Source organism: Paramormyrops kingsleyae, chromosome 5 (genome assembly GCF_048594095.1).
Source record: "Paramormyrops kingsleyae isolate MSU_618 chromosome 5, PKINGS_0.4, whole genome shotgun sequence".
In the NCBI taxonomy this organism is placed as follows: domain Eukaryota; kingdom Metazoa; phylum Chordata; class Actinopteri; order Osteoglossiformes; family Mormyridae; genus Paramormyrops; species Paramormyrops kingsleyae.
The window spans coordinates 2,532,893-2,544,318 of NC_132801.1; the positions used below are offsets into that span (position 1 = coordinate 2,532,893).

Consider the following 11,426-nt stretch of genomic DNA (forward strand, 5'->3'; position numbering starts at 1 on the left):
GGCTGGGCCATGTCACCTTGAAGGGGTACTAGATATTCAGAATTCAAAACCTTCACAGTACAACTTTCAAAAATATAGCGCATATTGTGCTAAACACAACTGTATGCCAATGAGACTTTTACAAAATAGAAGAAACCCAAACATAAAAGAAAGATTCTTATGGATATATTAGGCTGATACACCTGTTATATCGGTGTTTAAGGTATAGGGTGACCAGATAATCCATGTCAGGGAGGACACTCTGAGCTAGGACAGGAATTGTAAATTACCATTTCAATTAAACGGACCTGCTGGCAAAACCAGGAAATGCAGCTATGGCAAATAAAATAGAATAAAAATCTATTGCTGCAAGTTTCGAATGTCGCGAAGCTCGAACTGTCAAAAATGTGCATAATACAATATAATTTATTTTTATATTTTGTCATAGGTATCCTATATCTGCAATTAGCGTGTGATAACTTTTTGCCAACCGTAATTCAACTAGTACGAATCATAAAAACGTTTAGATTATTAATGTCTCTTCTGTATGGTCGCGAAAACTCTCTTGCACTAAATAATATCAGAAGCAGAGAAGCGGATGTTAGCAATATTATGAACAAGTCTGCACGTCCACTTCAGTGTCCTCTATAATGGAGCATATTTAGCCACCGGCTGATTCCACCATGCTGTGCTAAAAATGCTACCGGGGATTATCGCTGCCCGAAGCCGTCAGACAACTGGTGACCGACATCACACTTTCTCCACACGTTACACTCCCCATCCATAGCCATAATACAGTACGTCAGGAAGCATCCTCTCTTGTTATAATACAATCCGGTGCCTTGTGTTCTAGCTGCACATAATTTATTTGCAGATGATTATTATTCTCATCTTTAAATATTCACGTTTAGTCTCACATTCTGCTCCTCAAGATTTTACATCCATTTGTGTACTATGTACTTTTTAAATCTGCTGCAGTGTGTTTACTTTGCTCGCGCCATGTGTACAGTCTTCGTACCTTGTCTATTTGGCATTATCTGCATTATTTGCATGTTTGTATGCACCAGGCAATACAGTCAATCAAAACCTAAATTGGGTCTTATATCATTTATAGAGATGATTTATTCCCATGCTTGTGTATTGTTAAAACATAATTTCTGTATTTACATACCATCCGAGTATTGAGTGTACATAGTAATATAATTAGGTACTGAGGTTAGAATACGCATTCTATCTAGGTTTGTGTATGTTGAACAGGTTTAGTTTTAATTAATTTGTATAGAATAGAACAGTGCAAAAACGCAGTTTCAGACAACAGTCTTTGTCTATGTTAGCAATGTTAATATATGTATATGTAATCTATGTGTCTATGCGTACTCTAGATTTTTGATTTATGTTTCTAACTGAATCTAAGCAAAACCTTGATATTACACCTCACTATAGGCCTACTTATGCCTAAATCACACTAACTGCTGACCTGTTTCACTAATACAATTTGACTTAAAATCATAATAATCGCCAAACTACTCGCTCAAACTAACAACGCCGCAAACACCTACGCACCGATTTTTTCCGGGTTTTTTTTTTATATAGGTTTTTATTCTCGCCGTGAACAATGACACGGCGGTCAAGTGACTGATGTTTCGAAACATTTCGTAAACTCCGTATCGCGATCAGAAGTTTCGGACGTCTTCGGAACAGATCGATCCTGGGTGCCGAAATTGCCATCTCTACCAGATCGTCTCTATAGAAAGGTATTGATCAATGCAATGCAAAATGTAACTGAGAGGATTATTTTTGTATCTGCATGCTCAGTTATTTATTTACACACACACACACACACACACACACACACACACACTTATACTGCAATGGGTTTAATTCCTTATCTGTCATAGCTATGATTCGTAATATAAGTTTCTAAATACTGTATATGAGTACACCCATGCATTTTCCATTTACCATTGTTCCTGGGTGATTAATAATTGTTCCAATCTCTTTCTTTCTTTCTTTCTTTCTTTCTTTCTTTCTTTCTTTCTTTCTTTCTTTCTATTTCTTTTCCGTTCTCTCTCCTCCCCCACCCACCCCATGACCAGGATCAGCGGCACATGTACAGATGGAATGTTCTACATAAAATACTTGCAAAACAACTTCGATTGTTAGCCCCCAGGGTGCAGCTCCCAGGGCGATCGTGGCAGGTATCGTACGTACAAAGGGCCCGGAATGGCTGCTGAAGTGCGCGAGGGCGCCGTGTAGAAGGGGAGCGCAAATGACTTGTCATGCACGCGCTACATCAACACAGCGGGATGAGCCAAACTATCGCTTTACAGCATCAAAGCTGTACATTTGAATCCTGCCCCAGACCCATCTCGGCATTTTGCATATTCCCCTAGTGTAAGAACACAAACAAAGATATTCATAAGCTAACTAAATTCCTGGAATTATTTGAATGCTTGTGAAGGAAGTGATTTGTGTCGCAAGCTGCACAATTCTTCAGAATAAGATTATTTTGAAATGCGCGTGACTTTCTCATCCTGAGTTGTGGTTATTACAACATTAACGTATCGCGTGTGTGTCACTGAGGGAGTACAAGGTGCATGATGTCTGACTTTTTATAATGCGACTAATTAAATTACAGGAAACATTCCCCATGTGAAAACGAAACGAAAAAATGTCACAAAACGAGGTAGCAGATGTCTAACAAAATTTAGTTTCGTTTAAGTTCAATATTAAATAAATGCAAACCCACATTGATGTCTGGCTATTATTCTTTGCCATTTATAGAGATAAATGTAAACTTAAAATATGTTATGGGACTTGCTTGGTAGGAGTGCTGTCTGAATGCTGGAAGTCATGGCTCCTCCCCCATGTTGAATCGGACCTAACCCAGGTTACTCAGAGCTCCTGGGTTCCCCGCAGGACGGCCGCGACACCCTCCCTCGGCTGCAGCCCTATTAGGAACGCACAGGTAAGACTGATCCTTACGATCGTGGTATGGGGACGGTGATGGGAACGGAGACGGGAGGTGGGGGCGGTGAGGGAAGGGGCCTCTTGGAAAGGGGGCTACACTGACTGCTTCAGTAATGCCTGTCAACTGCGTTGGCGCTTTAAAAGGCAAGATCAGTGAAATAAACGGCGCGTCTTACGCGGTAACACCGCATTCAGCCGTAGGAGATGCGAGCGGAGAAGGACTGTTGGATTTCTCGAGAGCCGGACTACTTTTAACGTTTGATTAAAGTAAAAAGAAAAGTAGATCGAGGCTTTGGGACATACATCCGCTTCTCTGTTGTGCTATGCACCCCTCCCTACGCGGCCAGTGCGCTGTTCTCAGTTCTTTTCTGCTCTTTCCGTGAGAGCTCTTGTGCCGTTTCTCCGGCGTTATCTGGCCATAATTTATTTATTCCGGCGATTTGACCAGCCCACCCTCGAGCGCTTGCTTGGTAACTCAGCGACTCTGTATATCCTGTTTCTGACCATCACCCCCAGCCCATCCCCTCGCGTTAAATTGTGTTGATTCACTTAGGTTAGGCAGCCTTTATGAAGCACAATGCTTAATGCAAGCCAAACAATAGGCAGCAGCGGAACAATAGATCGAAAGTTCAGCTCCTGACGTGTTTAAGTTTGAATAGGAAGTACCGGTAAACATAAGCTAATGTGGTAGGGGCAGGTAATAGAGGTCTGCTCTGTCATCCGTGGGGAGAGAGAGTGGCTGAAATACAGGCCCTGTATCCTCCCTTGGTGCTGTCCGTCCCTGTCCCGTCTCATACTGTGCTCGGTACCCGCTCACTGGCAGGCTGCCCACTCATTGTCCGACATTCGCCCTCCCTCAGACGGAATTCCCCTTCTACTGATGAAAAGGACGTGAAATCCTGAAAGGGGAAAGACCTTTGCCACCACCTCTGGATAAAAGGCTGCTCACTCTTGTGTACAGGTGATTCCTCTTAGTGGAAGAATGTCATGGCAGTCGATTCCCTCTGAGAGGTGTGGTTAGCTGGTTTCAGTCCGAGCCAGATGAGGGCCCCCGCTGTCTGCTGAGGGCCCCGGGGCCTCCGTCAGCCTGGTCCTATCGCTTACATCCTGGGCTCTCTCCTGTGTTTCCCACAGCCCCCCAACAGCATGGAGAAGGGATCAGCACCACCTATGGACATGGCTCCCCCATACCCCGGCCCCCCCCTCGCTGGCTACGAAGGCATGGCTGCACCCCCTTACCCAGGGATCCCGCCTGGGCCCCAGCCTGGCTACTACCAAGCAGGTGAGTGATGGGCCTGTGTGCCCCAGCGTGCCAGTTCAACATCCCAATTGCAGTATCCAGAAGAGGGCAGTGGCAGCTGTGCTCACACATCCAAGCCCGTCGACGGGGGAGGTTTCAGTCTAAGGGTCACGATCAGCTCTGAGGCTGGGCCTCTGGCAGCCATAACTGTAAATGTATATTTAGAAGTCAGCCAGCAGTGATATGAGCGGAACCAGTGCAGGCGGCATCCCAGTGCAGGCGGCATCCCAGTGCAGCCTCACCCCGAACCAAAGCCAATCCTTCCTGACACCTTGTCACCTCTGTCCCAGGTCCCTGTCCTGGCATGTACCCTCCTCAGTATCCCGCCAACCCACCTGCCCCTCCCCTAACTCAAGTGGGTAAGTTACGTCGTCTCCGCAGCTCCTCCCCCGTGCGAGTGATGTCACTGGCCCGTGCAATGCTGCAGCTATCCATGTGCCCCGCTCACTTTCCACAGTTAACCTTTGTGGCATGTGCCTTATCTCGCCGCGATACCACTTCTCACGGATCCCGGTGCGCCGGGGCCCATTTCGGCGGACAGCATGCATCTGCGCAGTAGCCGTGATGCAGCTCTGTCACATGACCCACGATAAAGGGGATGCCACTCTGCCAGTGTCTGTATGGGGCAGGAACGGGAACCATGCATGTCAGCTGCGGGGCAGCCGGCCTGATTCTTACCTTTTTATGAGTCGTCTGGAGCCAGATAGTTTGTTTACTAACCCTCTTCTCTATGATGACATGAATGGCAGCACTAAAGCACTGTGTTTAATGTTAAACAGCACAGACCCACCAGCCACCTTAAAGGTACAGACACAGCTCTCTGACCAGCTGATGCCCAGCGTGCTGCTTGCCTAGACTGACCTTATTCACCCCCCACACCAGCTGGACTGGGTTAGGGGCCATCGCCTAGGGTCCAACACCAAGGCCCCTTTCAGGTCCAGGGCTTTAGGCTGCCAGCATGTATTTGAAAGTGCATCCATGTGCCCCTACAGTGACCCAGGTGGTGGTGGTCGCCAATGGCCTGACAGCCGTACCAGGACAGACCACCTGTCCGCACTGCCAGCAGCTGGTGGTCACCAGGACGGTGCACAGCACGGGCCTGCTCACCTGGCTCATCAGCGGTGGTCTCTGCCTCTTCGGGTAAAGTCGCCGTGCTTGGGGGGTGGGGGGGAGGTGGCTGGCGAGAACAGATTGGGGGCTTTGTACTTGGGAAGCATGAGGACTAACTTACCTCAGTGACTCAAACCCGGCTTACTTGGGGGAGCTTGACTAAGTGAGAGAGCGGAACTCGAAAACCACTCGGCAGTGACATACACACACCATCACAATGGTGGGCTCAGTTTCCGTTACCCCTCCCCCCTCACCTACACTATACTGCCAAAAGTATCGGGACACCTGCCTTTACACACACATGAACTTTAATGACATCCCTCCCATTCTTAATACATAGGCTTTAATATGGAGTCGGCCCACCCTTTGCAGCTATAACAGCTTCAGCTCTTCTGGGAAGGCTGTCCACAAGGTTTAGGAGTGTGTTTATGGGGATTTTTGACCATTTGTCCAGGAGAGCATTTGTGAGGTCAGGCACTGATGTTGGATGAGAAGGTCTGGCTCGCAGTCTCCACTCTAATTCATCCCAAAGGTGTTCTGTCGGGTTGAGGTCAGGGCTCTGCGCAGGCCAGTCAAGTTCCTCCACACCAGACTCACTCATCCATGTCCTTATGGACCTTGCTTTGTGTACTGGTGCGTAGTCATGTTAGAACAGGGAGGGGCCATCACCAAACTGTTCCCACAAAACTGGGAGCATGAAATTGTCCAAAATGGCTTTGAATGCTGCAGCATTAAGAGTTCTTTTCACTGGAACTAAGGGGCCAAGCCCAACCCCTGAAAAACAACCCCACACCATAATCCACCCTCCACCAAACTTTACAGTTGGCACAATGCAGTCAGGCAAGTACCGATCTCCTGGCAACCGTCAAACCCAGACAGAGAAGCATGATTCATCACTCCAGAGAACACGTCTCCACTGCTCCAGAGTCCTGTGGCAGCGTGCTTTACACCACTGCATCCAACACTTTGCATCGCACTTGGTGATGTACGGCTTGGATGCAGCTGCTCGGCCATGGAAACCCATTCCATGAAGTTCTCTACACACTTGAGCTAATCTGAAGGCCACATGAAGTTTGGAGGTCTGTAGCTATTGACTGCAGACAGTTGGCGACTTCTGCACACTGTGCACCTCAGCATGCGTTGTCGCCGCTCTGTGGTTTTACGTGGCCAACCACGTCATGGCTGAGTTGCTGTTAGACCCGATTGCTTCCACTTTGTTGTAATACCACTAACAGTCGACCGTGAAATATTTAGTAGTGAGGAAATTTCACAAATGGCCTTATTGCACAGGTGGCATCCTATCACGGTGCCACGCTTGAATTCACTGAGCTCCTGAGAGTGACCCATTCTTTCACAAATGTTTGTAGAAGCAGTCTGCATGCCTGGGTACTTGATGGTATACACCTGTGGCTATGGAAGTGATTGGAACAGCTGAAACCAATGATGTGGAGGGGTGTCCCAATACTTTTGGCGATAGAGTATAAGTGAATGTCAGCAAGTGCACTGCTGTGTTTCCTGTAGCGCACGGGGGAGGGTGCAGGGTTGGGGGTGGAGGGGAGCTGGTTCTGGATCAGTTGGATGAGTGTGAGTGGAATGGTCTGGCTGGGAAGGTGGGTGCCTGCACTGATCTCAGGCCTTGTGGTCTCCCCCCCAGGTGCTGGCCCTGCTGCCTAATTCCCTTCTGCGTGGACGACTGCAAGGATGTGGAGCACTACTGCGGCAACTGCAACAGGCTGATCTACATCTACAAGCGCATGTAAAGCTGCTAATTGCAGTCCTGCGTTTTTAGGCCTTTAGCCCCCTAAGCTTTTTATGTAAAATTAGGTTTTTATATATGTTTGTCATCGCCCCCCCCCCCCCCCATCTACACAGCCCTGCATGCCATCGTGTCTTTCTGCTGCTCTTCCTTTAAAGCCTGTACTGTATAAACCTGAAATGTTAATCTTTCTAAATATTTTATTAAATAATAAAGATAAGATAAAATTAAGATGAGATGCTTTATTGTCATTATGCAAGTACAATGAGATTTTGTTTGGAGCGTCGTACCATACAAAGGACAAAAACGTTCATCTTTTATTAGTGGGAGTTATTGGTGGGTCACTGTAACCAAAGTAGGTTTCAGTCCCCTTTGCCCTGCTGGGGGCCACCGCCCTCATCTTTGCTCTGCCGGGGGCCACCGCCCTCATATTTGCCCTGCCGGGGGCCACCGCCCTCATCTTTGCCCTGCCGGGGGCCACCGCCCTCATCTTTGCTCTGCCGGGGGCCACCGCCCTCATCTTTGCCCTGCCGGGGGCCACAGTCGTCCCCTTTGCCCTGCCGGGGGCCACCGCCCTCATCTTTGCCCTGTCGGGGGCCACCGCCCTCATCTTTGCCCTGCCGGGGTCCACCGCCCTCATCTTTGCCCTGCTGGGGGCCACCGCCCTCATCTTTGCCCTGCCGGGGGCCACAGTCGTCCCCTTTGCCCTGCCGGGGGCCACCGCCCTCATCTTTGCCCTGTCGGGGGCCACCGCCCTCATCTTTGCCCTGCCGGGGTCCACCACCCTCATCTTTGCCCTGCCGGGGTCCACCGCCCTCATCTTTGCCCTGCTGGGGGCCACCGCCCTCATCTTTGCCCTGTCGGGGGCCACCGCCCTCATCTTTGCCCTGCCGGGGGCCACCGCCCTCATCTTTGCCCTGTCGGGGGCCACCGCCCTCATCTTTGCCCTGCCGGGGTCCACCGCCCTCATCTTTGCCCTGTCGGGGGCCACCGCCCTCATCTTTGCCCTGCCGGGGGCCACCGCCCTCATCTTTGCCCTGCCGGGGGCCATCGCCCTCATCTTTGCCCTGTCGGGGGCCACCGCCCTCATCTTTGCCCTGCCGGGGTCCACCGCCCTCATCTTTGCCCTGTCGGGGGCCACCGCCCTCATCTTTGCCCTGCCGGGGGCCACCGCCCTCATCTTTGCCCTGCCGGGGGCCACCGCCCTCATCTTTGCCCTGCCGGGGGCCACCGCCCTCATCTTTCTGCACCTTCATTACAGGGCAGAGGAACTGCTGCTTTTTCCACGTGATCTTGCAGCAGATTCATTGACTGTGGCCCCCTGATTTACAATGACTGAATATTCTTTCCTAGGAGGCTGTAAAAGGTGCCATAAAGTAATAAAAGATGAGGGACTGGACTCTATCACTGCTCCTCTGCAAAGGGCAAACGTTTGCCTCCTAGGTCATAAATCTTACTGTTGTAATGAAGGAAATTCTGATGTAGTATCTGATACATCCACTAGAGGCCAGAAGGGAGCCTTTGTTGTGTTTGGGCTGTTTTAACTCAGACTGCTGCATGGGAGAGCTTTTCATGGTATCCAGCCTTGTAGAGGAAATGACCTAATCGGTTTAAAGTTTACAGATGACTTGAAATATGTGGAGGAATCTTGAGAGGCTATGTTTTGAGTCTGAAAAGCCCAGTTCAGATATATCTCCCTCCCTAAAAGGGTCAGACATTTCTAATGAGCTCAGGCCTTCTGCAGACACATTAACAAGGCTTCCTCTCTCTGCCTGATTCTTTTTTTTTTTTTTACAAATACTGCCGTTAATCTAATCTTTGTCTCTGCCTGTGAAGATAAGCCGCACTTTCTTTGTCCAGAAGTCCCAGTTTCCTCCCTGTCTGTCCCTCACCCACAGGAGCAGATGCTCCGTGTCAGAGTAGCTGCTAGGTATGTGTAAGTAAGCTCATGCCCGGCCGTTTGTCAGTGTCACAGAAAAACAGCTCATTTTGTTGGCAGGAGATGGAGATGAGTGGACAGGACCTTCTACCATCACCATCACAAATGGACCTAATGTGCCCTTTAAGCATGACTGTGCAGTTTTATGTCAAATTATCTCCAGTATGGTGGGGTGAGAGTACCAGTCCTTCATACCCTGAGGCAATAGTGCAGGTACAGAATAAACTCAATGAGTGAGTCTGTCAGCACGTGTGAGTACGTGTCAACGTGTGTCAGCGTGTGTGATAGTGTCTGAATATGTGTGAGTGTGTGTGCGAGCATCTGTGATTGTGGGCCCTGTGCTGGATTGGCGTCCCACCCACTGCGTTTGCCTGCCTCTGCCCTGTACTGGGTGAGTGCTAGGAAGATGGATGGGGCCTGATGCTGGGCTCAGGCTGTTTCTCCTACATTCAGCAGCAGTATCCCTAGCATGGTGAAAATGACTCTGTCCACAGTTTCAGTGCTGTCTGTGCTGTGCAGTGTGATTGTCAGCAGGGAATGCTGCGCTGTGCTGTGCAGTGTGATTGTCAGCGGGGGATGCTGCGCTGAGCTGTGCAGTGTGATTGTCAGCAGGGAATGCTGCGCTGTGCTGTGCAGTGGGATTGTCAGCGGGGGATGCTGCGCTGAGCTGTGCAGTGTGATTGTCAGCAGGGAATGCTGCGCTGTGCTGTGCAATGTGATTGTCAGCAGGGAATGCTGCGCTGTGCTGTGCAGTGTGATTGTCAGCAGGAAATGCTGCGCTGTGCTGTGCAGTGTGATTGTCAGCAGGAAATGCTGCATTGTGTTGTGCAGTGTGATTGTCAGCAGGAAATGCTGCGCTGTGCTGTGCAGTGTGATTGTCAGCAGGGAATGCTGCGTTGTGTTGTGCAGTGTGATTGTCAGCAGGGAATGCTGCGCTGTGCTGTGCAGTGTGATTGTCAGCAGGGAATGCTGCGCTGTGCTGTGCAGTGTGATTGTCAGCAGGGAATGCTGCGCTGAGCTGTGCAGTGTGATTGTCAGCAGGAAATGCTGCGTTGTGTTGTGCAGTGTGATTGTCAGTGGGGGATGCTGCGCTGAGCTGTGCAGCAGCGGTTTATTCTGAGGTGTGTTTTAGTGTATTGTGGTGGTGAGATTAACCATCAGGTCATGCTGCCTGCTGGTGATGCAAACTGTGAGGAGCTGTGAAGAAGCTGCTTCAGTAGCAAAAAAAACAGTTGAAGTTTGCAGTTTTATTTGTTGTGTACACAATCATAGAGCGTAGGTGTGCAGTGAAATTTTCTGCCTACTTCCTGGATTGTGCTTGGAAGGAAATATGCAATATAAAGGAAAAACAAAGCAGCATAAAAAGATAACAACAATTAAAAAATGACCGTAAAACAGATAATACAAGTAGAGAGCAGTGCATCAACAATTGGAAAAAATATGCAGTGACAGTGGGGATATGAAAGTGTAGAATATAAAGTAACTAGTTAGCTGAAATGGCCCTGAAGTGAATCGCTGCAGTGCACAGTGGGGTATGTTCCACACACATGCGTGATTAGCAGAAGGGGTCAGCATTCGAAGCAGGACAGAGCTGCCTGATTCTGTCCCCCTGGGGGTCATACTTCTCAGGCTTGGTGAAGACCGTCTGCAGGGCCCTCAGCTTGCCTGACACCTGAGATCTGTACTAGGGCACGCTGAAGCACTGCTGTTCTGCAGCACAGCCACGCTGACACCTGCAGCTCCGCAGGCAGTCTGTCCTTCACCTGATGGACGGCCCATCACACCCCCACATGCCGCATCTCCGGCGGTGGTAGGTCAAGCTATAAAAGCCTACCTGCAATTTCTACAATTGCCTGCAGAGGGCAACAGGTCCCAATTTATCCAGGTTTGAAGGCGCGCATATTAGTGAAAAGTGTAGAATATTACATATTATTTTATAATAAAAACACCTCAGCTTTTCATAATAAAAAAACCCAGGAAAATGTGACTGATTGTGTTTGCAGTTTAATCTGAAATTAATACAGATGTTTATGACTAAACAGATATGAGGATCTACTGCCCCCAGTAGCCATTATGGGAGGTGTCAGGAGAGCTCTAACACTCACTGCACACCCACTGCACATCCTCTCGGTACTGCAGTGCAATCCAGTGGCTTATAACAGCAAGTGTCTTTCTTTTTTGCAGTTTTTGTAATTTCGTGTCACAACAAATACTGAGCTGTGACCATTTGATTATAGCGCCTGAAGACCCCAGGGCCAGAAACGGCTGCGGCAGAAGCCGCTGTGGGACGAGCCGCTTTGAGCAGAACTGGGCTGATGCCAGTGTGTGCACATGGGCGTGAGGGTGTGTGTGTGTGCTGTAGGCTGCTAATC

At 49.3% G+C, this 11,426-nt stretch overlaps 1 protein-coding gene across 3 annotated transcripts; it reads left to right on the forward strand.

Annotated features, from left to right (window-relative positions):
* The first annotated feature begins 1,525 nt into the window (after nt 1-1,525).
* Nucleotides 1,526-7,346, forward strand: LOC111858878 (cell death-inducing p53-target protein 1-like). 3 transcript variants are annotated; one of them, XM_023841051.2, is made up of 8 exons: nt 1,526-1,733; nt 2,076-2,665; nt 2,808-2,947; nt 3,810-3,910; nt 4,084-4,231; nt 4,540-4,608; nt 5,242-5,389; nt 7,014-7,346. In XM_023841051.2, the coding sequence occupies exons 5-8, from the start codon at nt 4,096-4,098 to the stop codon at nt 7,117-7,119; spliced, it is 459 nt and encodes a 152-aa protein (XP_023696819.1). In that variant the 5' UTR covers nt 1,526-1,733; nt 2,076-2,665; nt 2,808-2,947; nt 3,810-3,910; nt 4,084-4,095; the 3' UTR covers nt 7,120-7,346. The 3 variants fall into 3 exon arrangements, with proteins under 3 accessions (XP_023696819.1, XP_023696818.1, XP_023696816.1); XM_023841050.2 differs by having other exon boundaries at nt 2,076-2,177; XM_023841048.2 differs by lacking the exon at nt 3,810-3,910 and having other exon boundaries at nt 2,076-2,947.
* The last annotated feature ends 4,080 nt before the right edge of the window (nt 7,347-11,426 follow it).